Source organism: Maylandia zebra, linkage group LG23 (genome assembly GCF_041146795.1).
Source record: "Maylandia zebra isolate NMK-2024a linkage group LG23, Mzebra_GT3a, whole genome shotgun sequence".
Classification (NCBI taxonomy): domain Eukaryota; kingdom Metazoa; phylum Chordata; class Actinopteri; order Cichliformes; family Cichlidae; genus Maylandia; species Maylandia zebra.
Window position 1 is genome coordinate 41,806,348 of NC_135188.1, and position 27,643 is coordinate 41,833,990.

Genomic DNA, 27,643 nt, shown 5'->3' on the forward strand with positions numbered 1-27,643 from the left:
GTAAACTTTGAATGATGAAAGATTAGCCTGATTCATCCATCCATCCTCTTCTGCTTATCCAACTCAGGGTCACAGAGGACTGGAGTCTCACCCAGTTGTCACAGGATGGACAGGTCACAAGGTGATTGCAGGGCTAAGACGTCATTGAGGATAATTTATAAAATAAATGTGACTTCGAAGCACACCTTAAACATCAAAATGATGAGCTGTATGTAATCTGATTATTTGTTGTGAATGTATTTAGCTGAACACATTGGAGTTAGATAGAACTTGAAATACCATAAATTGCTAATATTAGCAATGTTTTGTCCGTTTTATTAATACAATAAGTTGATTACTGAACAGATTTAATTACAGTTCTAGAAAGAAGAAATTAGCAGATCAAAATCACCACTCCTACATGCCTACATGCACAATTAGGTGCACGATCAGGTGGTGCCAGCCCAGGCCCCTAATTTGTCCCAGCTGTGTTCCCACCTGTTCCCCGTCCTCTCATTATCTTTCTGTGTACTGAAGTCTTCTGTCCTCCTTTGTTCAGGGTCAGGTTTTCTCTTGTCTTTTGCGCCATGGCTCCAATTGCAAAGTATCTTTGTATCCACGCCAAGTTTCATGTTTATTTTTAGTTTCCCCAGTTTAGGTTATTGTTTTTTCTTGTCTTTGTTTACCTTATGCATTACTCTGCATTTCTCCATCAGCCACATTAAACGGCTTGCTTTTTGCTAATTCAAGTTTTGTTCCTTCGTGTCTGCATACTGGGTCCACTATTCACACAGTCTGCTTCGGCACACTGTGACATTTGTACTACCAAATACAAGCGTGTATTTGGTAGTACAACATTAAGATCATTCAATCCTGCCTGGTACCGCACATGACCATGGCTGGAGTACTCTGTTGTGCAGGATGCATGCTTCTGTTTTGCCTGTCAGAAATAAGGCAGCACTGTTAATGAGAGGGATTTAGTTTTTACCTTAACTGGTTTTAACAATTGGAAAGCAGCACTTGAGACAAGGGGCTGCTGAGTCATGTGTCCAGCCACAACTATGTGCATGCTTCAACCATCTGGACTGAGCATAAAAGCAGAGAGGCCACAGGGGCTGCTTTGGATTCAGTGTTGGTTGGTAAACTATAACCTGGAGGAAAAAAAACATTACTATGTCTTGAGTATTGGTAGTGCTATAACGTTTCTCTGTGTAAATGAGTTGGGGCTCTGTGGGACTGCAGAACCCTTGAGATATGATGCAGGGGTTAACGATAATGACATTGCTTAAGGTATTTTTCTTAAAGTGATGGAATATACCTTAGAGAAGGATGAGGAGCTGGCAAGCATTACTAAGGGTATCCCAAAAAAAAGCAAAATACACAATTTTGGATAAGGACGTCCGAAATGAAATTATCCAATCAGTGGCTGGAGAGGTCAGGAAAAAATATGACCTCTCAGTCAGTTGGTCTGTGCAATGTTTCTGAGGCTCTTAGTGCAGCACCTTAAAGAAACGTGAGGTTTTTCCGTGAGGATGACTGCTGGGGAGTGTCTTCTCCTGATGAGGATGAGTCACATCCAACAAAGAGAAGGAAAACAGTGAGCAAACACCTGGATCAAAGTATTGTGCTCTGAACTTTGGGCCATACAGACTCTGGTGAACTTACCATTTCTCCCCATAAGTCTCTGAAAAGATCCCTGCTCATCATCCTTGACTGGGGCCATTTCAGAAATGGAAACTAGATTTTACCATAAGAATAATGACCTGATGAGAGCCATATCTAGTCTTGCACCCAAATCTAGCACATTTCTAGACCCCACCCTGTTGCACCCTCTGGCTGTGATGGCTGGCACTGTAGCAGATGTTGTAAATCTGAAAAATGAAGTTCTTGTGGCAAAACAGATGCTGCTCAAACAATGTTCAAAGGAAACAGACCTGTCCACTGTGTGTAAAGTCCTACAGGAGTACAAGAAGCTTTTCCTGAGTTGCATAACTTGTGTGTAACAGCCCTGGTGATTGGTGTGTCTTCAGCATCATGTGAGAGTTCCTTCTCAACTTTGTCACAGGTCCTAACCTGTCACACCATGTTACATAAAAGGAAGAGGAATTGGTGATCTTGATCCATAAGAAGTCCATAATGAATAACTTTGGATGAATTTGTAAGAGTTTTTGGAAAGGGAAACAGGAGACTGTTGTTGTAGAGTGGACTGAGGAGAAAGGACAGTGGAGCTGTTCAGTTGCAAAAATCTGTTGTATTCTACAAAATAGTTTTACAGTTGTAGGGAAACATGGTGAACTGTGTTTTTTTTTAATTGCCAACCCTGTAAATATTGGCTATATTGAGAAGTCTTATTTTATTCTTACTTTATTTTGCAAATTTATTTGAGAATTAGGTCATCCAGTTAAGATAAATTTTATGTTCTTGGTTTTAAAGATCTAGATGGATATTTTATTTTATTCTGTATTTTATTTTATTTTTTTATTCTATTTTTCTGTTTGTTTGTTTTTTCAAGACTTGGTGAACTGAGTTTTTTTATAACTCAGCCTAACCCTTTTTAATTTTGTTAATATGAGCAATACTGAGAAGTGTTATTGTTGGGTTTTAATATATCTGATATCGAGTATCTCTTTGTGAGAAATTTCACTTTTGTGAGATACTGTTATCGAGCACACCACCCCTTTCCCGCCTCCATTGCCACCATGTGCCATCTTTACATTTCTGTCTGCCCCCTCATTTATGCCTGTCTAGAACCGGCCCAGAAAATTGATGTAATTGTACTTGACCCCAAAAATCTTTGAAATATGGTATATAATCAGTTGAGTACTCTGGATGGCATTACCTTGGCCTCCAGCAACACTGTGAAAAAACTTGGAGTCATTTTTGATCAGGATATCTAAAATTAAATCCTGTCTCAGGGTGACGCTGAAAAACTAGTTCATGCATTTATTGCTTCTAGTCTGGACTACTGTAATTCGTTATTATCAGGATATCCTAATAACTCACTGAAAAGGGAGAAAGATACCATCTGTACTTTTAAAATGAGGCTTTGAAGGAAATGTCAGTAAATAGTGCAGATGATCTACTGTCAATCTATAGAATTTTCTGTTTTACTAGTTTTGGAAAAGTCTGTGAAAGTCCGATAAAAAAAAAAAAATCTCCTGGCAAAAAACTAACAGGACATTTTCTTTTTTTCAATTGAATTTATTTTTACAGTTTTTAGTGCTCACTCCTTCTTAGGTTAAACTCTTTTCCCAATCTGGTGATTTGAGGAGAAAGACATGGTGCAATTGATCCAGCAATTTTTGGTTTGGCCTGGGATAGATTGGGATTGGTTGCTCTTGAAGCTTGTTTTTCACGGTCAGAGTAGGGTGGAGGTGAAGCTGTGGAAAACTTGTCCAAATCTGGCCCTGGTTTTACGTCTGATGATGTTGACCTTGCTGGTCTGTCATTTTGCTCTGGCCTTTTTTTTTAATGTGGTCTAGACTAGTGTGGACAAGAGAGGAGGGAATTCATCAAAGTGACCCAAATAAAACTGAAAGCATGCTTATATAAAACAAACTTGGTCTATATCAGTGGAGGAAACGTAAGAGAACCACTTTTTTATAGCATAATGGATATTCAGGTATGCTAATGTGTCAATATTGTAGGAAAAACAATGACTGCTGGTCTGTCATTTTGCTCTGGCCTTTTTTTTTAATGTGAGTTAATTTAGCTTCACATTTTATTTCTGCAATTTTTTTATTTGTAAATTGGAAGTTTGGATTATTTTAAGTTGTACTTACTTTGAGTTCAGAACTTGGAATACATGGAGATTCTGTAGAATACATGTAGAGCAAACTGATTGAGTGGCTGATATGCAAACTCTGATCCAGAAAAAGCTGATGCTTTGATACTTTTTTTCTTCCACAACCAAAGGTTAAAAACTTACATTTAGAACCAGGTATTGTGTACACTGTGGTAATTATTAGCATTAGTCATTAATTACCACACACTAAGAAGCTACTTTTGAATCAATAATTCCATTCTAAGAAATACGTGTGTATGACACATACAAACAAAGAAGCTATAACGGACTAGTGTGGACAAGTGAGGAGGGAATTCACAGAAGTCACATGACTCAAATAAAACTGAAAGCATGCTTATATAAAACAAAGTCATACTCAGCCTACATCAGTGAAGGCAACACCAGAGAACCACTATTTTTCCATCACAATTGGATACTCAGGTATGCTAACATTGTGTTATCATTTCAGTACTGTAAGAAAAACAATTATTAAATGCAACTGGCATTTAATCAACTACCTGTTTTATTCACAGGTAGTCAGTGCAAAAAACATGAGCTTCATTAGGAAACTTATAAAATTTATTCGGGGTAAGCAGATTTTTTTTGGGTAACATTTTTATGGCTTAAATATTTGTGATGGTTTGCTTGTTTGTTTGTAGCTCTGCTTTAATAAGTTCTTAAATTTTGAGTTTTTTTGTTTGTTTGTTTTCTGTTTTTCATTTACTCCCAGTATGTTTTCATGCATATTAAGCTCTTTGGGCTTTTTCATATATTATTGCTCTTTACAGATAAAACTTGCTTGACTTGACTTACCAAATAGCTTGATGATATTTACGTTTTGGGGTTTTTTTTTCTGTTGTTATTTCAATTATATTTGCATGTTCGAAATAAAATTATATCTATCTATCTGTCTGTCTATCTATCTACAGCGGGGAAAATAAGTATTTGACACATCAGCATTTTTATCAGTAAGGGGATTTCCAAGTGGACCATTGACACAACATTTCCACCAGATGTTGCCATCAAGCCAAATATTGACGTCATACAAACAAATCAGAACATATAAGTATACAAGTTAAACCACAATAAATAAAGTGAAATGACACAGGGAATAAGTATTGAATACATGGAGATAACAAGGGGCAAAATGACATAGAAAGCCAGGAGATCACCTGAAATCTGTCAGTATTGATAGAGAAATCCTGTCCCCTATCAGTACTAATTGATATCAGCTGCTTTAGTCCTAATTGATGGCCTATAAAGGCTCCTCATTACCCAGAAGGCACACAGGAAAGACCTCATGATGGGTAAAAGCAAAGAACTCTCTCAAGATCTTCGTAATCTTATCGTTGAAAAGCATTTTGATGGGAATGGTTATAGGTGCATTTCCAGAATGCTGAATGTTCCTGTGAGCACTGTGGGGGCCATCATCCGGAAATGGAAAGTGCATCAGTTCACCATAAACCTGCCACGATCAGGTGCTCCACGCAAGATCCCTGTCCGAGGAGTCCAAAGAATAATCAGGAGGGTTCTCCAAGAGCCAAGAACCACTCGGACAGAACTTCAGGAAGACCTTGCATCAGCAGGTACTGTTGTTTCAAAGAAAACTATAAGCAATGCACTGAACCGCCATGGCATCCATGCACGCTCACCACGCAAGACTCCATTGCTGAACAAAAAGCATGTCAAGGCTCGGTTAAAATTTGCACAACAGCATTTGGAGAAGCCTGTGGATTATTGGACGACTATAGTATGGTCAGATGAAAGCAAAATTGAACTTTTTGGCAGTCATTCTACACACCATGTTTGGAGAAGAAATGGCACTGCTCACCACCCCAAGAACACCATACCAACAGTCAAGTTTGGGGGTGGAAGCATCATGGTTTGGGGCTGCTTTTCAGCAAGGGGTACTGGCAGACTTCATATTATTGAAGGCAGGATGAATGGAGAGATGTACCGGGACATTCTGGATAAAAATCTGCTGCCATCTACCAGGAAGCTAAAAATGAAAAGAGGGTGGACATTTCAGCAAGACAATGATCCCAAACACAAGGCCAAGGAAACAATGAAGTGGTTTCAAAGAAAGAAAATCAAGTTGCTTGAATGGCCCAGTCAATCACCTGACCTAAATCCCATAGAAAATCTATGGAGAGAACTGAAGATTAAAGTTCATAAAAGAGGCCCAAGGAACCTTCAAGATTTAAAGACCGTTTGTGTGGAAGAATGGGCCAGAATCACTCCTGAGCAATGCAGACGACTGGTCTATCCATACAAGAGGCGTCTAGAAGCTGTAATCACCAACAAAGGCTTTTCTACAAAGTATTGAATAAAGTGTGTTCAATACTTATTCCCTGTGTCATTTCACTTTATTTATTATGGTTTAACTTGTATACTTATATGTTCTGATTTGATTGTATGACTTCAATATTTGGCTTGATGGCAACATCTGGTGGAAATGTTGTGTCAATAGTCCACTTGGAAATCCCCTTACTGATAAAAATGCTGATGTGTCAAATACTTATTTTCCCCGCTGTATCTACATACCTACATACCTACCTACCAAATAGCTTTTTGAGGTGTGTAAATCAAAGCTGCTAAAATAAGAAAATCCTCGATTCTCGTGTTATCTTGATCTGGATTAGTCATAGATGTTTGCAAAGTGATTTTATAATGCAAAAGATACCATCATGTACTTTTGTTCTGAACGTGGAAAATGGTAACATTTAATTTGACATAAGAAAATGAAATAAGTAAATTATATAAGTAACACTGAATATGGAAAAGTGTTGCAAAAATGTTGCTACATTGTCATATTTTAATTGCAGGTACTCCACCTCCCCCTCCCCCTCCACCTTTATCTCCTCGTAAGATATTTCAAATATAATACAAAATTGTTTAAATATTAAGATTAAATCATCACATGATTATTTTTTTAAAATTCCCTTGTGTTGTTATTCACAAAATTAACATGTTCACTTTACAGTTTTACAGAAAGAAGAAAGGAACATACCATGGATGTGAGTATTATGGGCGTGGTTCTTTTTTGTGTTCCAGAACTTTGATGTGACTCGTGTTTTTTACACATGCTTGTTATTAGATGTAAATGTCAGACCAGATTATATAATGTATAAATGTATCGGTAGAGAGTTTCAGACCTCCAATGTGCAGCTGTTCTGTTGGCAATGAATCACAGTGCTGAGTGTGCACTGAGTGCTAAAATAAATGTATTAAATTAGGAATTCAAAAGATTAATCATTTTCTGCTACTTGTTTGTCTCTTGCTGTTATACTTATTATAATCTTTAGAAATCAGCATCACATTTTCCTCTTCCGCCTCTTACAATCAGACCAATGAGTTACATGAAACATCAAATGCCTCATTTATGTAACTTCGCACACTGAGGCAGAACGCTTGAGTTATCAGTTTATTGTGTTATTTTGTGTTTGTTTATATTACTGTTGTATAATGTTAAACTGTAAGTGCACACTAAATCCTATTGTAATTTTCTTAATGAACAGTGAAAGAGAGCGAGACCTGCAGCTTGTCAGAGATTACAAGCCTCACAAAGATGTCCAGCATCTCAGAATTATGCTTTATGGACCACCAGGTGCTGGAAAGTCCAGCTTCATCAACTCTGTCGACAGTGTTTTAAGAGGCAAAATCGCAACTCGAGCTTTGGCAGCAGCAACCTCTGGTGACAGCTTCACCATTGCAGTATGTATGAGGATGTACAGTGGCTTGCAAAAGTATTCGGTCCCCAGGGCTTCTCACATTTAGTCACATTACAGCCACAAACATGAATCAATTTTATTGGAATTCCACGTGAAAGACCAATACAAAGTGGTGCACACGTGAGAAGTGGAACGAAAATCATACATGATTCCAAACATTTTTTTACAAATAAATAACTGCAAAGTGGGGTGTGTGTAATTATTCAGCCCCCTGAGTCAATACTTTGTAGAACCACCTTTTGCTGCAATTCCAGCTGCCAGTCTTTTAGGGTCTGTCTCTACCAACTTTGCACATCTACAGACTGAAATCTTTGCCCATTCTTCTTTGCAAAACAACTCCAGCTCAGTCAGATTAGATGGACAGCATTTGTGAAGTTTTCAGATTTTCCCACAGATTCTCGATTGGATTTAGATCTGGACTTTGACTGGGCCATTCTAACACATGGATATGTTTGCTTTTAATCCGTTCCATTGTTGCCCTGGCTTTATGTTTAGTGTCGTTGTCCTGCTGGAAGGTGAACCTCTGCCCCAGTCTCAAGTCTTTTGCAGACTCCAAGAGGTTTTCTTCCAAGATTGCCCTGTATTTGGCTCCATCCAGCTTCCCATCAACTCTGACCAGCTTCCCTGTCCCTGCTGAAGAGAAGTCCCCCCAGAGCATGATGCTGCCACCACCATATTTGACAGTGGGGATGGTGTGTTCAGACTGATGTGCAGTGTTAGTTTTCCACACATAGCGTTTTGCATTTTGGCCAAAAGGTTCCAATTTGGTCTCATCTGACCAGAGCACCTTCTTCCACATGTTTGCTGTGTCCCCCACATGGCTTGTGGCAAACTGCAAACGGGACTTCTTATGGTTTTCTGTTAACAATGGCTTTCTTCTTGCCACTCTTCCATAAAGGCCAACGTTGTGCAGTGCACCACTAATAGTTGTCCTATGGACAGATTCCCCCACCTGAGCTGTAGATCTCTGCAGCTCGTCCAGAGTCACCATGGGCCTCTTGGCTGCATTTCTGATCAGCGCTCTCCTTGTTCGGCCTGTGAGTTGAGGTGGACGGCCTTGTCTTGGTAGGTTTACAGTTGTGCCATACTCCTTCCATTTCTGAATGAGCGCTTGAACAGCACTCTGTGGGATGTTCAAGGCTTGGGAATCTTTTTGCAGCCTAAGCCTGCTTTAAATTTCTCAATAACTTTATCCCTGACCTGTCTGGTGTGTTCTTTGGACTTCATGGTGTTGTTGCTCCCAATATTCTCTCAGACAACCTCTGAGGCCATCACAGAGCAGCTGTATTTGTACTGACATTAGATTACACACAGGTGCACTCTATTTAGTCATTAGCACTCATCAGGCATGTCTATGGGCAACTGACTGCACTCAGACCAAAGGGGGCTGAATAATTACGCACACCCCACTTTGCAGTTATTTATTTGTAAAAATGTTTGGAATCATGTATGATTTTTGTTCCACTTCTCACGTGTGCACCACTTTGTGTTGGTCTTTCACGTGGAATTCCAATAACATTGATTCATGTTTGTGGCTGTAATGTGACAAAATGTGGGAAAGTTCAAGGGGGCTGAATACTTTTGCAAGCCACAGTATCTATTCTTATGGCATTTGCTGTTAGAGCATTACATGAAAAAACAGATTTTCTAGCACTACACACTGCAGTGGTAACTGCCATATAGACACTGAACTAGAAAAAGTAAGATAGTAGGTACAACTAGACTGTAAATTATTTGGTAAACTTTTTAGGGTCTCTAGTATCCTGAACTAATGTAACAACACTACATTTTTTATTTACAGTTCAGGACATATAAAATTCAGTAAGGAGAGCCAGGAACGTTTTACCCTTTTGTCTTCAATGACACCATGGGCCTTCAGTCCAGTGACAAAGGAATTCATGTGGAAGACATCAAACTTGCCATTAGAGGACATGTAAACGAAGATTACAGGGTATGAAATCTTCATTCAGATGCTTGTACACAGTGCTGTGATACAGAAACTGTATCATGCAAAAAGGTTTCAGTGACTTTGCTTTTTTCCAGTTCAATCCCACATCTCCGTTGCCTGAAACAAATTCCAGCTACAACAGTTTTCCCACTTTAGATGACAAAGTCCACATTCTGGTTTTAGTTATTCCTGCTGACACAGTGAGCATAATGAATGATGAAACTGTCAGGAAGATGAAAGATGTCAGATCAGCAGCTCGTGACAAAGGTGAGAGCAGTTGTCGTTCATATGATGTACAATTTCAAAAACATGAGATAAGAATTAATCAACATACTTTATTAATCCCTAAGAAATTATGTAATTGATTGCATTGGTTTCTGTATTGGCAGGGATCCCACAAATAGCTATCATGACTAAAATTGATGAAGCCTGTCCTGAAGTCAAAAAAGACATAAAGAACGTCTACAAGAGCAAGTACTTGAATAAGCAGGTGAAGTAACTTTCATGCATATGTAGACAGTTTACACATGAATATAACATCTCTAATTTATCTGTACATTTCAGTATATTTGTACAGAAACCTCAGCTGGAATCAGTACAAATAATTCAAGAAGTAATTTATAATTATGTCACTAGTGCAACAATACAGTTTCAGTTTTTAAAATGTAATTTTGTTTAAACTTAGATGGAAACAGTGAGCATGAACCTGGGTATTCCACTGAACTGCATCTTCCTCGTGAAGAACTACCACACAGAGATTGAGACGGAGAACGATGTGGATTCACTTATACTGAGTGTACTGAAAAAGATCATTGACTATGGAGAGGACTACCTGAATGACCAGGATGATCCTGACCTATAATCAGTGTGTGAGGGGGATAGAAAATGAAAATGTTATACAAAAAAGTCACACAAAAAGTTAATTTCATGAGAAATCTAATCCTACTGAATTTTTGTCTTGTTCTTGTTTTCTTTAACTTATTTTCTTTTGCAAATTAAATCCAAATAACCTTCCTGGAAAATCAATACATCTACTTTTTGTTCTTTACTGTATAATCAAAAATGTTAACTGCAGGAAGAATGACAGATATATGCATGTAACCTGTTGTCTGCTGTGTAACTCAAATAAATCATTGTAAGGCTGTCCTCTGTGAATCAGTGCATTAACGCAGTGAATCCTAATTTTGCTAAGAAAATTAAAAAGCTAAAAAGATACACATGCACAGATGGAAGGTAAATGGAGGTGTGCTGATTTTGGTGGTGGTGACTGTGATCTGTTGAGTTGATTTCTTGTTTTCTGAACTGTAATTACATCTGCATCTTCTGCATCCACACCCATTTTCACACCTTGGCTCGTGTGATTAGGTAGAGGATCAATAAGGGGTCTGTTGGCTTAAAATCTGGGACCTTTACAAATGTTGACATATTACACGTGACTAACATAAACGCAACAGTTGTGTCACAAATAAACATCTTACTTTTCTAACAACATATAAAATACAAATTGCATGCTGCATTAACTTGAAGGGGTTAATCAAAACACATCTTGCAGTGCACACTCTTTAACCACAGCTGGAAAACTTCACTGCTGTCAGGAGCCTGGGTCTCCTGACCCAGCGTTTTTAGTTCTTTGTGATTCTTGTATTTTGTACTTGTGTGATTTATTCTATGGTTTCTAGCTTTGATCCCTTGCCCTTCATGTTTCTCTGTGCCCCCTCTGTTCTGTGTACGTCTGTGTCTTTGCATGTTTGAGCTTCTTGTTTTCTGTCACTCTGCAGTGGCGTGTCTAGAAAATTTTTGTTGGGGGGGCCAGGTAGGGGCACAGATTTGGAGAAGGGTGGCAGATGTAATTGTCAGATAATGTTTAAAAAAAATTCTACCAACCGTTAACCATAATTCAATAACCCTATAAACCTAATAACCAAATGCGCTTTTAACTCTTATTAGAATGAGATTTTAACCACTACGGTGCAAAGTTTTTAGATACTGCGTTGATAAAGTACAAGAGATACAATCAGTCAGTGTTTATTCAGCAGTCAAGGACATCAATATTTGCATAGTATTTTTACTGACATGTAGTGCACATATGTTTTGGGCAAAAACATTTTTGAATATTAAAATACGAACATTTTAACATACAATTGGCAAATTAGCCAATGCAAAACCAATGCCTATTAAAAAAAGAAGATAATCTTCTCACAAACTGGTGTTTGATTTTGAAACAGGAAAAAAGTGTGGAAACAAATGAAAAGACTAACATTTGAATAACACCTGAAAGCAAGTAAATACTTTATATGCTGCCTTATGGTAAACTTTGGTAATATTGATGTATAAAGAACAACACTGGCTGATGATGAAATACAGTCAGCTGGCATGGTGACACTGCCAGTATTAACCTGCAGGGCTGGACTGGGACAAAAAATTGGGCATTTTCACTACAGACCAGCCCACCAGGTATTAAAGCCATAAAGCCTTTGAATGAAAACAAACGCTGTTGTGACAGTGATGTACACTGTCTTTTTGGTATATGTATGATCTCTATACATTTTACGTCAGATAAAAACTTTGTTCGCAAGATTCAGATAATTATTTAATAAAAGCTAAATATTTGAAATGAGAATAAGAAAGAAAAGTATTTCTTTGTACCCCCCTCTCCCTGTTAATGCCCTACCTGGCCCCCTGGCAACACTTTGCTAGATCCGCCCCTGCACAGTTACCAGCTGTCAGCTACTTGGAAAAAGGATGCTGGTGTTATTTGTCTCTCAGAAACAGTTCATAACTTCCCTTCAACTCATTCATGTCACCTAAAAGGTAAACCTGTTTCTCCATCACTGTTCAGCTCTGATGATTCAGTAAGGACATCTCCTGGTTTCATCTTCATGTTTCCCTCTCACCACATATACGACCCATAGTAAGACCACATCTGGATCCCCTTCAGTTCGCTTATCAGCCTCGTCTCGGAACTGAGGACGCCATCATCTACCTGCTCAATCGTGTCTACACCCATCTGGACCAGCCGGCGAGCACTGTGAGGGTCATGTTTTTTTTACTTTTCTAGTGCTTTCAACACCATCAGGCCGACCCTCCTGGGTGATAAGTTAGCAGCGATGCAGGTGGATGCTTCTCTGGTGTCCTGGATTGTTGATTACCTGACAGGAAGACCACAATATGTACGTCTCCCACAGTGTGTGTCTGACAAGGTGATTAGCAACACAGGGGCACCACAGGGGACTGTCCTCTCCCCCTTCCTCTTCACCCTCTTCACCACAGACTTCAGCCACTGCACAGAGACCTGCCATCTTCAGAAGTTTTCTGATGACTCTGCGGTGGTTGGATGCATCAGCAGGGATGATGAGACAGAGTACCGGGCTGTGGTCGACTCCTTTGTCACGTGGTGTGAGCAGAATCATCTGCAGCTCAACGTGGCAAAGACCAAGGAACTGATCGTGGACTTCAGGAAGACCAGGAAACACTTGACCCCTGTTTCAATCCAGGGGGTCAGTGTTGACATTGTGGAGGACTATAAATACCTTGGAGTACACATTGACAATAAACTGGACTGGGCTAAAAACACCACAGCACTTTACAGGAAGGGCCAGAGTCGTCTCTATTTTTTGAGGCGACTGAGGTCCTTCAACATCTGCCAGAAAATGCTGAGGATTTTCTATGAGTCTGTTGTGGCCAGTGCGATCCTCTATGCTGTTGCATGCTGGGGGAGCAGGCTGAGGGTCGCAGATGCCAACAGACTTAATAAACTGATCCGTAAGGCCAGCAATGTTGTGGGGATGGAGCTGGACTCCCTCAAGGTGGTGTCGGAGAGGCGGATGCTGTCCAAGATAAAGACAATGTTGGATAACACCTCCCACCCACTCCATGACATGTTGGTCAGTCACAGGAGCTCGTTCAGTGAGAGACTGAGATTACCGAAAAGCACCACTGAACGACACAGGAAATCATTCCTGCCTGTGGCCATCTCCCTGTACAACGCATCCACTTAACACACTGTTTGCTGCTACAGCTACACATGTTTCTTTTCCAACTATTTATTTATAAGTGACTTATGTATGTATGTATGTATATATATGTATATATTGTACTATTCTTAGTTAGCGTATTGTCTGTCTTGTCTTAATGTTGGTTTAAAATGGAGCACTGTAACAAAAAATAATTTCCCCCAGGGATCAATAAAGTATTCTGATTCTGATTCTGATACAAACCGATATCATGACCAGCAGCTTTACAGCTGTGGCTCCAGCAAACATCAGCTGATACTAGAAATTAATATTAAATAAATTCTAACAACAGCTGATCAAGCTTAAACGTGCTGCTGTTGTTTAGCGTGACATCCGCTGGTTTCCTGTTTCTGGCGCAAAGTGGGAGATAAATAAACAAGAGAGAAAAGCCGATCAGCTGATCATTGATCAGTTTCATGATCAAAGTAGCAACAGAAGAGGGAGGGAGGGGGGGGGGGGATAAGAGAAGAGGCAGCTGTGCAGCGTAAAGACAGAATAACTCCAGCTTTTTGTCTTTTCCCATTCTAGCTAAAGTACGGGACAAACTGTGTCTCTTCTCAGCTCAATACAAAACACATAATATTTTCTCTGAATGAGGGACCATTCCATTTTTTAAGGAGCCGTTGGCAACTCTACTAACTAACCTTATGAATAAAATAAAGTTCACTATCAGTAACATCATAGCAACAGAACAGCTGTATAGAAACTCCTTCATGCTAGCTCACGCAGTACGAGTTATTGTAACTGACTGTAAAAAGTCAGCACAACGAAAATAAACTCCACCTAAACTTGGTTTATATCTGACCCAGATAGACTGCAGGTCATAACTTCTTACCTGAAGTTCAGTTCACCGCCTCCGGCCTCTGCTCCTCCTGCCTTTCCATCATCCACCTGCCAGCGTGTTGCATCTGCTGGCCTCCACCACTTGCTAATGTTACTGAATCTGTGGAAGCTCCGCAATAGCCACCACCAAACAATTGAATTATTTTTACACATCTCCCAGCATCTGGCCAATCCACCACCTTTCAGTGTTTATACTGTTACGGGGAAAAAATGAAAAAAAAACCCATTGGCCCATAAAAACGAAAAATCACCATCGGCCCACCGGGCAAATGCCCAGTATGCCCGATGGCCAGTCCAACTATGTCCTCTGGGCTGGAGGGTGGCGGATTAAAAGCTTTGGTGCATTACCGTGAGGCGAAGGCCATCCATCACAGCTTTTTTGGGTTAGATAAATGAAAACTATGTTTTTGTAATAATTCCTGTGACTCCTCCTGCTTTTTCAACTCAGCCCATCACACGTCTATGTCTCTCCTTGTTTCGTCTTTTATTATGAAAGGGTTGTGTTTCCATGTTCAGTGTGTTTCATTTTGCTTCCCCTGTGGTGTCAGGTTCATTTGTGTCAGCTGTGTTTCCACTTCCCCTTTTATTTTCTGTGTATTTAAGTCCGCTGTCTTCCTCTGGTCAGTGCTGGTGTGTCTGTTTTCCTCCGTTCACATTATTCCGGGTTTCAGGTTATCTCCTGATTCTGTTTAGGTCCATGTTCATGTTCATGTTTTTTCATCAGAGTTTCTCGCATGCACCTCCTCGGATTCATGTTCATGTTTTTCCTGTCATAGTTGTCATAGTCATACTGAGTTATTCCCAGTGTAGGTTTTAGTTTTAGTTGTCGCCCCTGTTTGCTGGGCCTTGTTTTGTGTTCATGTTTTTTCAACCTAATAAATGGTTTGCTTTTTGTTAAGATTCAGTTCCATCTCTCCCTTGTCTGCTTCCGGGTTCATATTGCAATCACATCTGCCACCGTGACAATAAACTTATTTTGATTTTTAACTTTCTTTATTTTTTCAACAATATTATGTATATATAAACGTTTTGCATCTTACAATATAAAGCCTGGATCCTGCACATATTGCACTTTGAACTTTAACTGTGTTGTCTGTTTATTGGAGATTGTACTACTTGAATTCATTATCCTGGTGATATAACACATTAATTCTCCATTTGGAATCAATATAGTATATAATACAGTATCTGTCTATCCATCTATATAGCTATTGAATTGAACTGGAGTGAATGGAAGAGAATTAAATAATGGATTTCATGTTCATGTTTATCTATGTTGTAACAGTGACGACTTGAGACATCTGTTTGGCACTATATGAAGAGAATTAAATAAAATTTGAATAAAAATGATATTAACTGTATTTATACATTTTCTTTTTTTGGATGAGACACTGTCAGTGTGCTGTTATATAACTCAGGTATTTTTAAGGCCCAGTGGCGTGTCCAGCGGGGTGGCCTGGGGGGGCACAGGCCACCCCCCCAACCAGACTGGCCACCCCCAAAGGCAAAACAATAAAATTCAATCAAATATCAAATGTCCGATTATGTTTTCACGGTGAAGTTCAGATATCCGAGTGTAAGTGAATGCAGCATCGGCTTCTGCGCTATGTGCATCACGTTAGCAAAGGTAGGAGAGCCAAGCACGAAAGACGGCACCGCAGGAAACAATTTTTCGGTGAAAGAAAATGAGGACAGAATAAATGTCTCGGTAAGTAATATTAAGTTTGTTGAGTTTAGTAAACTTCGGTGAAATTAGAATACCAAGGAAAAAATAACACTTATTATTGCAGCCGTCGAATATTTCAGGCAGTATGCTACTGAGGGGAGCTAACATAAGAGTTATGAGTTATAAGATATAATCTAAGTCGTAACATTGCTGTATGGAGCTGCAGATTTGGTTGCAGGTTAACATACCTGGACTGGCCATCGGGCATACCGGGCATATGCCTGGTGACTTATTTTTTTTTGTAAGGGCATGAACAATGAGAGGTGGTGGATTGGCCAGATGCAGGTCGATGTGTAAAAATAACTCAGTTGTTTGGTGGTGGCTATGGCGGGGCTTCCACAGAGGCCAGCAGGTGGATGAGGGAAGGGGAGGCAGGAGAAGAGACCCGAGGCAGCCACCAGTCCGAGTGTCAGGTGAACTGAACTTGAGGTAAGAAGTTATGACCTGCAGTCTATCTGGGTCAGATATAAACCAAGTTTAGGTGGAGTTTATTTTCGTTGTGCTGACTTTTTACAGTCAGTTGCAATAACTCGTACTGCGTTCTAGCCAGCTTGACGGAGTTTCTATACAGCTGTTCTGTTGCTATGATGTTACTGATAGTGAACTTTATTTTATTCATAAGGTTAGTTAGTAGAGTTGCCAATGGCTCCTTAAAAAATGGAATGGTCCCTCATTCAGAGAAAATATTACATGTTTCGTATTGAGCTGAGAAGAGACGCAGTTTGTCCCGGACTTTAGCTAGAATGGGAAAAGACACAAAGCTGGAGTTATTCTGTATTTACGCTGCACAGCTGCCTCTTCTCACATTCTCTCCCCCTCCCTCTCCTGTTGAAACTGATCAATGATCAGCTGATCGGCTTTTCTCTCTTGTTTGTTTATCGCCCACTTTGCACCAGAAAGAGAAAACCAGCGGATGTCGCGCTAAACAACAGCAGCACGTTTAAGCTTGATCAGCTGTTGTTAGAATTTATTTAATATTAATTTCTAGTATCAGCTGATGTTTGCTGGAGCCACAGCTGTAAAGCTGCTGGTCATGATGTCGGTTTGGATATGTGGTGAGAGGGAAACATGAAGATGAAACCAGGAGATGTCCTTACTGAATCATCAGAGCAGAACAGTGATGGAGAAACAGGTTTACCTTTTAGGTGACATGAATGAGTTGAAGGGAAGTTATGAACTGTTTCTGAGAGACAAATAACACCAGCATCCTTTTTCTAAGTAGCTGACAGCTGGTAACTGTGCAGGGGCGGATCTAGCAAAGTGTTGCCAGGGGGCCAGGTAGGGCATTAACAGGGAGAGGGGGGCACAAAGAAATACTTTTCTTTCTTATTCTCATTTCAAATATTTAGCTTTTATTAAATAATTATCTGAATCTTGCAAACAAAGTTTTTATCTGACGTAAAATGTATAGAGATCATACATATACCAAAAAGACTGTACATCGCTGTCACAACAGCATTTGTTTTCATTCAAAGGCTTTATGGCTTTAATACCTGGTGGGCTGGTCTGTAGTGAAAATGCCCAATTTTTTGTCCCAGTCCAGCCCTGCAGGTTAATACTGGCAGTGTCACCATGCCAGCTGACTGTATTTTATCATCAGCCAGTGTTGTTCTTTATACATCAATATTACCAAAGTTTACCATAAGGCAGCATAGAAAGTATTTACTTGCTTTCAGGTGTTATTCAAATGTTAGTCTTTTCATTTGTTTCCACACTTTTTTCCTGTTTCAAAATCAAACACCAGTTTGTGAGAAGATTATCTTCTTTTTTTAATAGGCATTGGTTTTGCATTGGCATTGGCTAATTTGCCAATTGTATGTTAAAATGTTCGTATTTTAATATTAAAAAATGTTTTTGCCCAAAACATATGTGCACTACATGTCAGTAAAAATACTATGCAAATATTGATGTCCTTGACTGCTGAATAAACACTGACTGATTGTATCTCTTGTACTTTATCAACGAAGTATCTAAAAACTTTGCACCGTAGTGGTTAAAATCTCATTCTAATAAGAGTTAAAAGCGCATTCGGTTATTAGGTTTATAGGGTTATTGAATTATGGTTAACGGTTGGTAGAATTGTTTTTAACATTATCTGACAATTACATCTGGCACCCTTCTCCAAATCTGTGCCCCTACCTGGCCCCCCCAACAAAAGATTTCTAGACACGCCACTGCTCGTTTACGGAGGGTGCAAAATGCGGCAGCTTGTGTTTTAACTGGCACTCGAAGGTTTGAGCACATCTCCCCTATTTTAGCTTCACTTCACTGGCTGCCCATTTCTTTTGGCATTCATTTTAAAATTCTTTTATTTGCCTTTAAAGCTCTCCATGACCTAGCTGCATCTTAACTCTCTGAGCTGCCACAGTCTTATAAACCCACCCGCTGTCTCAGGTCAGCTGATCAGCTGTTCCTGAATGTTCCCAGGACTGAGCGCAAACTTAGAGGACATCGTGCTTTTGCTGTAGCATCTCTGAAACTGTGACACGATCTGCCTTTAGAGATTAGACAGGCTTCTTCTCTGCCTGTTCTTAAATCACTCCTGAAAACTCATCTCTTCACCCTGACCTTTGACACCTTGTAAGATGTTGGTTTTTAGTTTGAGTTTTTTAGTTTATTTTTGCTGTTTTATCTTGTTTTTAAATATAGGGCTGTTTAAATTTTTTATGTATTATGTGTTTTATTTTCTTACTGTTAAGTTTTATTCTATTGTTGGGTATTTTAAAGTGCTTTCTCAATAAAGATGGATTGGATTGGACTGGAAGATAAACACTTTAGTTTGCAGTACTGTGGTGAGTTCACAGTAAAGCACTGTGTTGGACTGGCGCACAGTGATTGTGGCGTTCATGGTCAGTGTTAGGTTACCTTAGAGCTGGGCGATATAAGATTTTTTCATATCACGATATGTTTTTTTCATTTCAGGCGATAACGATATATATCACGATATAAGCCAAATAACTATATTTGTAAGATTTAAATGTGCCGTTGCTCACAAGTAAAATGTGAAATAATCAGCAGCTTGTTTTTATTTAAATATTTATTTCCCATAATAAGTTCAACAGGGTAGATGTACTTAAGGAACATGAGACTTTTTCAGATAAATAAAGGCAAATATTGCAAACTACACAAAAGGCAGCCGTTAAAGCGTTTAAGTTTCAAAATAGAACAAACGAAACAGACGACTAAATTGTCAATTCCACTTAGCAACAAAATATTAATTCTAAAAATAAATCTTAGTTTGTTTTACAGAAGAACAGACAAAACTCACTAACTTTTGTCAATATCAAATAAACTGAGAACTAAAAGGAAATTCTCAATCTGTCCTTGTTGTATAGCTTAGCTTTTCAAACAGTTGTAACAGTTACTTTAGTCTGACAAAAGCCGAATGACGAATTAGCGCTTCCAGTCAGAGACTGAGGCTACGTCCACACGTACACGGGTATTTTTGAAAACGGAGATTTTCAGTTTTCGTTTTAAAAAATAATCCCGTCCACACATAAAGGCAGAAATGAAGGAAAACGCTGCTATGAACATGCCAAAGCAGCAGGTGGCGCTAGATTCCTAACCGTGCAGAAATGTTGGCCAATCTGGGGCCTGTTCTTCGTACGTCGCTTACTACATCCAAGATCAAATGACACATCCAAGACCAAACCATCCCGCTAACCGTGAGCTCGCTAATCCGGTTCCCCGAACACGCCTGCTGTTGACGATTAGTACAGCTGGACGCAGTAATGTGACATCACTGGGTGTCGTAAAAGGGGCTACGCATCGATAGTAGAAACATTGATCGGCAACCCGCTGATTGGTCGGCGAAAATGTCGAAGGGGCGTGCTCGGTATTTTCCAGCAGCAGAGCAAGAACTCATGAGTGAGGGATTTCAGGAGTTTCAGAGTTTAATTAAAACGCAAGAGAACACTGCAAAGGCTGCAGAAGCAAGGAGAGAGGGCTGGCAGAAAGTTGCTGACAAATCCAACTCGTAGGTAATTTAATAATAATACTAATAATAATGGATTGGGTTCATATAGCGCTTTCCAAGGCACCCAAAGCGCTTTACGATACCACTATTCATTCACTCCCACATTCACACACTGGTGGAGGCAGCTACGGTTGTAGCCAGGCTGCCATATCGCGCCATCGGCCCCTCTGGCCAACACCAGTAGGCGGTAGGGTAGATCTATCATATGACACTATATTGTCCAATATCATATGGCATTATATTATATTATAATATGTTATATTATATCCCCTTTCACATTAGAGCCACAACAGGACCCACAAGAACATGGGAACAAGTAAAAGTGGAATACAGGAGTATTCTACAGAATGGTAATATTTATCTCTTAGATTGCTTTGCATCTCTTGGCAAGGTAATACTGCCCTGTAATACTCTGTTAGTTTGTTCATAACAGCAACCAAGAAAAGGGCAGAGGAAAAAAATACAGGTGGTGGTCCTGCACCCCCTCGTCAACAAGTTGGTTAAGTAAATAATACCCTCACGGGAATATCGATATCTCTCAATGAGCACACTGTCGCGCTGAGCTAAAGGATCCTGTCTATCCCGCAATATACGCTGAATTCTGAGGACTCTCCTTATCAATCTTGCACCTTCCGCAATGGGTGGCTCGCGTATACGGACAGGACATGGCTGCGACAGGCTTCCCAAATCCACTTTCGCTTTTATAGCCGTGGTCTCTCATCTTGATTACACGAAGTAATTTACAATTACTACTCTGAAATATGAATTACATCTGTAATAATCACATACATGTAATAGAATGTTAATAGTTCATTTCCCTTTTTTAGGAAATGACCTGTATGTATCTGTGTGACATCATTAAAAGGATCAAGTGCTGCATTATCTTTAGTTACATTGATGTTATTTATTTATGGTGAAACAGTGGTGGAATATCGCTGTTGCTTTCGTATAAATGAAGCGGACATACCTGCGTGGCCGCGATCTAATCCTGTTTACATAAAGTAAACCTGCTCCCGAGCAGGTTTACGCTTACGGCTCTGTTGCTATGACAGCAAGTCCCGGATGAGCTTCGGGGAACCGAACGATCCGGGATCACGCGAAATCGTCAACAATCTAATCCAGCTAACTTACTTAGCGAGGTACGAAGAACAGGCCCCTGAAGTCTAGAAGCCTCGGTGGGAAAAAGTAAACAAAGCTGGGGCATAGAAGCAGAACCGAGTCGTATGCGTGGAGGGACAGTAACTGTGTGTATATGTAAGCATTTAAACACTGCAGAGAGTAGAATTAACAGTAACAGTATTGTAGAAATTCATTTCACCGAAACAATAACGTGGCACACAGTGTGACGTCAAAAAATGCGCACACCTTTGACGCTGCGTTTTCTCCGTTTTTCTAGTCCACACGTAAATGCAAAAACAGAGTTTTCAAAAATCTTCGTTTTCAGTGACCAAAAACGCCGTTTACGTGTGGACGAAAGGTGCAAACGCATAGAAAAATCTGCGTTTTCAAAAATACCCGGGTACGTGTGAACGTAGCGCATGCACCAGTTTATTGTATTTCCAGACTTGCTTTCGGCACAATTTACAGTGCACGCTACTCTGTTTTTTGTCAGACTTGAAATAGCCGAAATACCTTCACACTACGGAACTTCTATGGCTCTTCTGTTCGACAATCTCTCCGGCATTGGAACCATCATCTGTTTTTTCTTCGGTCACGATCGGTTGATTTTTCTAGTCGGCACACTCATTTCCTCCATTACCCAGGGGGTATGGTGGCTGGCTGCTTCCTAAACAAATACACATGTGCGGCTTGGCACTTGTGCTGTACGTAACAAGTCACGTGACGTGACGCTGCGGCTGTGATTGGTTCGGCTCTGCGCTACTTAATTTGGATTGGCTGTTCTCTTTTTTTTTTAAGAGGACAAGAGCGGCGAGGTCTATCGCGATAGTTTAATTTTTCTATCGAGAAAAAGTTATATCGCGATACATATCGTTATCGTTCTATCGCCCAGCTCTAGGTTACCTCAAGTACAGTGGATTCATTTGCATTTAAGCTGATGATGCTTAGATTAAGTCATCAAATTTCACCTTTATGTCAGCTGTATAAGACAATTCTCAGGATACCGTTAGTGTAGGAAATGGAAAGACAACCAAGATATCTGTGAAACGTCTGCTTACATCTTGAATTCAGCTCCGGCGTATGTGGTAAGTTGTTAATGAGTGACTTTAATTTATTCTTTCTTCAGATGTGGCTATACACTCTACTGAGAATAAGCATACTGTCACGATATGAGTGGATCTTCAAAATAGACATCAAAATAGTTCATGGAGAAAATAAGTAGAAAAAGTAAAGATCTTATTAGGAATAATACTGTTTGGATAATTATAACCATCATAAGCAACCGAATCATCTCAACATGTATATGCTCAAAAATTAATTTATTACTACAAACACGTATTTAATTATCAACACAAGGAAAGTCAACAGTTTCTAGAACTCCAACAGGGGCAGGACTTGGAGGTACTGGGATTTCAGGAGGCAGCAGAATGGTACACTGGTCAGTGTCATTATTATTGACCGGTGATGGTGGATGGCCTTGGGGGGAGCTGAGAGGTAACTCAGACCTCTTATCTTCAGGACACGGAAAGCAAACATACTTCTTTTCAGCAGCTGGAGACTTAGAGACATCCCAAGTCATCAGCCTCATGCGTTTAGGCTGAGGCAAATGTTCCTCTTCATCCTCCACAGAAAAAACACTTGAATATCTGCGCTTTCTGCCCAGACCTAACTCTGCAGTGGGTGGAGGTGTCAGAGGCAGAGGAGACATTAAAAAGGCCAAATCATCATCCAGGGATGAACAATCATATTTAAAATCTGGATGCATGATCTTGTCTGTGTCCTTTGACTGAAAGCTGGCATCAGCAGGTGGTGGACTTGAAGAAAGTGGAACATCAGAACTCATCAGCCTCATGCGTTTAGGCATCAAATGTTCCTCTTCATCCTCCACAGAAAAAACAGCAGAATGTCTGCGCTTTCTGCAGAGACGTAACTCTGCAGTGGGTGGAGGTCTCGGAGGCAGAGGAACATCAGTAGGACACATGAAAAACGCCACTTCATCATCCAGGGATGAACGATCATTTTTCAAATCTGGATGAATGATCTTGTTTGTGTCCTTTGAATGAAAGCTGGCATCAGCAGGTGGAGGAACTGAAGAAACTGGAACATCAGAACTCATCAGCCTCATGCGTTTAGGCATCAAATGTTCCTCTTCATCATTAACAGAAAAAACAGCAGAATATCTGCGCTTTCTGCAGAGACGTAACTCTGCAGTGGGTGGAGGTCTCGGAGGCAGAGGAACATCAGTAGGAAACATGAAAAACGCCACTTCATCATCCAGGGATGAACGATCATTTTTCAAATCTGGGTGAATGATCTTGTTTGTGTCCTTTGAATGAAAGCTGGCATCAGCAGGTGGTGGACTTGGGAGCTCACATGCAGGTGCACTGATAGGTCTGAACATGAAAGCGGGAACTTCATTGTCCAGAGCACAATGGTCTGCATCGGATGAGTGTGGGAGCTTCTCCTTTGCCTGTGGAGGAGGCAGACTTTGAGCCAAAGGGATCTTGTGTTGCAGAGGAACATTCAAGTCATCTGACGTTTTGCTCTGTTACATATTATTGTTGTTGTTGTTGGATTTTTCTTTAAAAATTCACACGATTTAATGTTTAGAAACAGACACAGTGAAGGGTAACTTACCACAGCTCGAGCCATTTTAGGCGTCTGTCAAGGCAAAGACGCAGGATTTGGTTTCTCTGTGTAAGATTACAGGACAGTTGTCAGTTTCATTTTCAAGTCAGTTGGATAAATTCATATCAAACTTCTCAAACTGTATCATTAAAGCATTGTTTAGGTGGACAAATATGAAAGATATGAAGATAAAAACAGTAACAGCTGGCAATCAAGGGACAACAACCTTACGAAAAAGGTCTTAATCATTATTGTTTAAAAGTAAATCTTTCAGTCCTTACTTCAGTGATTGTTTGAAGTCTCTGTGCTTGTTGTCAGTCGCAGATTTGTGTAAAATAGTTGCAGTTTGTGAATAAAGTTTGCAGGAGCTCCAAGGTTTGTCTGTTCAGTACCAAAGTAATGAGGAGACTGAGTGCAGGTTTGGAATCCTCAGTGACAGAAGAATGCAGCAATGTTTGAATTTGAATTTGTTATTGTTTTATTAACAACAACTACCAGGATCATGCCATAGCAACACAGTGATGCCCAGTCAAATGTCAGGTACAAGGGATAGCCCACATACACACCCAACAGCACAGTAAAGCAATGGGCACCAATGCCACCAGTCAGGCCTTAACAGTGGCGTGTCTAGAAAATTTTTGTTAGGGGGCCAGGTAGGGGCACAGATTTGGAGAAGGGTGCCAGATGTAATTGGCAGATAATGTTTAAAAAAAATTCTACCAACCGTTAACCATAATTCAATAACCCTGTAAACCTAATAACCGAATGCGCTTTTAACTCTTATTAGAATGAGATTTTAACCACTACGGTGCAAAGTTTTTAGATACTTCGTTGATAAAGTACAAGAGATACAATCAGTCAGTGTTTATTCAGCAGTCAAGGACATCAATATTTGCATAGTATTTTTACTGACATGTAGTGCACATATGTTTTGGGCAAAAACATTTTTGAATATTAAAATACGAACATTTGTAACAAACAATTGACAAATTAGCCAATGCCAATGCAAAACCAATGCCTATTAAAAAAAGAAGATAATCTTCTCACAAACTGGTGTTTGATTTTGAAACAGGAAAAAGTGGGGAAACAACTGAAAAGACTAACATTTGAATAACACCTGAAAGCAAGTAAATACTTTCTATGCTGCCTTATGGTAAACTTTGGTAATATTGATGTATAAAGAACAACACTGGCTGATGATGAAATACAGTCAGCTGGCATGGTGACACTGCCAGTATTAACCTGCAGGGCTGGACTGGGACAAAAAAATTGGGCATTTTCACTACAGACCAGCCCACCAGGTATTAAAGCCATAAAGCCTTTGAATGAAAACAAATGCTGTTGTGACAGTCCCATATGGAAAAGAAATAGTAAAAACGTATATGATTTACTCATGAAAGTGGCCACTTTCTCATTACTTTCATATATTGTTTTAGTAAGTATCCAAAACATACAAGATTCATTATATAATCTTTCAAGGGATCTTATATCTGTTTTTACTCTTGTATGCTTTTCATACAAGTTTCACACAAGACATTTACAAACTTTATAAAATTTATATATATCTTTTCCATATGTACACTGTCTTGTTGGTATATGTATGGTTTCTATACATTTATGTCAGATAAAAACTTTGGTTGTAAGATTTAGATAATTATTTAATAAAAGCTAAATATTTGAAATGAGAATAAGAAAGAAAAGTATTTCTTTGTGCCCCCCTCTCCCTGTTAATACCCTACCTGCCCCCCTGGCAAAACTTTCCTAGATCCGCCCCTGCACAGTTACCAGCTGTCAGCTACATAAAAAAAGGATGCTGGTGTTATTTGTCTCTCAGAAACAGTTCATAACTTCCCTTCAACTCATTCATGTCACCTAAAAGGTAAACCTGTTTCTCCATCACAGCTCTGATGATTCAGTAAGGACATCTCCTGGTTTCATCTTCATGTTTCCCTCTCACCACATATCCAAACCGACATCATGACCAGCAGCTTTACAGCTGTGGCTCCAGCAAACATCAGCTGATACTAGAAATTAATATTCAATAAATTCTAACAACAGCTGATCAAGCTTAAACGTGCTGCTGTTGTTTAGCGCGACATCTGCTGGTTTTCTCTTTCTGGTGCAAAGTGGGCAATAAACAAACAAGAGAGAAAAGCCGATCAGCTGATCATTGATCAGTTTAATGATTGAAGTAGCAACAGGAGAGGGAGGGGGAGAGAATGTGAGAAGAGGCAGCTGTGCAGCGTAATGACAGAATAACTCCAGCTTTGTGTCTTTTCCCATTCTAGCTAAAGTCCGGGACAAACTGCGTCTCTTCTCAGCTCAATACAAAACACATAATATTTTCTCTGAATGAGGGACCATTCCATTTTTTAAGGAGCCATTGGCAACTCTACTAACTAACCTTATGAATAAAATAAAGTTCACTATCAGTAACATCATAGCAACAGAACAGCTGTATAGAAACTCCGTCAAGCTGGCTAGAACGCAGTACGAGTTATTGCAACTGACTGTAAAAAGTCAGCACAACGAAAATAAACTCCACCTAAACTTGGTTTATATCTGACCCAGATAGACTGCAGGTCATAACTTCTTACCTCAAGTTCAGTTCACCTGACACTCGGACTGGTGGCTGCCTCGGGTCTCTTCTCCTGCCTCCCCTTCCCTCATCCACCTGCTGGCCTCTGTGGAAGCCCCGCCATAGCCACCACCAAACAACTGAGTTATTTTTACACATCGACCTGCATCTGGCCAATCCACCACCTCTCATTGTTCATGCCCTTACAAAAAAAAATAAGTCACCAGGCATATGCCCGGTATGCCCGATGGCCAGTCCAGGTATGTTAACCTGCAACCAAATCTGCAGCTCCATACAGCAATGTTACGACTTAGATTATATCTTATAACTCATAACTCTTATATTAGCTCCCCTCAGTAGCATACTGCCTGAAATATTCGACGGCTGCAATAATAAGTGTTATTTTTTCCTTGGTATTCTAATTTCACCGAAGTTTACTAAACTCAACAAACTTGATATTACTTACCGAGACATTTATTCTGTCCTCATTTTCTTTCACCGAAAAATTGTTTCCTGCGGTGCCGTCTTTCGTGCTTGGCTCTCCTACCTTTGCTAACGTGATGCACATAGCGCAGAAGCCGATGCTGCATTCACTTACACTCGGATATCTGAACTTCACCGTGAAAACATAATCGGACATTTGATATTTGATTGAATTTTATTGTTTTGCCTTTGGGGTGGCCAGTCTGGTTGGGGGGGTGGCCTGTGCCCCCCCAGGCCACCCCGCTGGACACGCCACTGGGCCTTAAAAATACCTGAGTTATATAACAGCACACTGACAGTGTCTCATCCAAAAAAAGAAAATGTATAAATACAGTTAATATCATTTTTATTCAAATTTTATTTAATTCTCTTCATATAGTGCCAAACAGATGTCTCAAGTCGTCACTGTTACAACATAGATAAACATGAACATGAAATCCATTATTTAATTCTCTTCCATTCACTCCAGTTCAATTCAATAGCTATATAGATGGATAGACAGATACTGTATTATATACTATATTGATTCCAAATGGAGAATTAATGTGTTATATCACCAGGATAATGAATTCAAGTAGTACAATCTCCAATAAACAGACAACACAGTTAAAGTTCAAAGTGCAATATGTGCAGGATCCAGGCTTTATATTGTAAGATGCAAAACGTTTATATATACATAATATTGTTGAAAAAATAAAGAAAGTTAAAAATCAAAATAAGTTTATTGTCACGGTGGCAGATGTGATTGCAATATGAACCCGGAAGCAGACAAGGGAGAGATGGAACTGAATCTTAACAAAAAGCAAACCATTTATTAGGTTGAAAAAACATGAAC

At 39.7% G+C, this 27,643-nt stretch overlaps 1 protein-coding gene across 4 annotated transcripts; it reads left to right on the top strand.

Moving 5' to 3' along the window:
• The first annotated feature begins 4,152 nt into the window (after nucleotides 1-4,152).
• Nucleotides 4,153-10,585, top strand: LOC143415018 (interferon-induced protein 44-like). Of its 4 annotated transcripts, none has more exons than XM_076880323.1 (8): nucleotides 4,153-4,204; nucleotides 4,297-4,351; nucleotides 6,747-6,780; nucleotides 7,282-7,477; nucleotides 9,296-9,445; nucleotides 9,538-9,709; nucleotides 9,832-9,932; nucleotides 10,128-10,585. In XM_076880323.1, the coding sequence occupies exons 5-8, from the start codon at nucleotides 9,362-9,364 to the stop codon at nucleotides 10,302-10,304; spliced, it is 534 nt and encodes a 177-aa protein (XP_076736438.1). In that variant the 5' UTR covers nucleotides 4,153-4,204; nucleotides 4,297-4,351; nucleotides 6,747-6,780; nucleotides 7,282-7,477; nucleotides 9,296-9,361; the 3' UTR covers nucleotides 10,305-10,585. The 4 variants fall into 4 exon arrangements, with proteins under 4 accessions (XP_076736438.1, XP_076736439.1, XP_076736440.1 ...); XM_076880324.1 differs by having other exon boundaries at nucleotides 7,282-7,457; XM_076880325.1 differs by lacking the exon at nucleotides 7,282-7,477.
• Nucleotides 10,586-27,643: the final 17,058 nt, after the last annotated feature.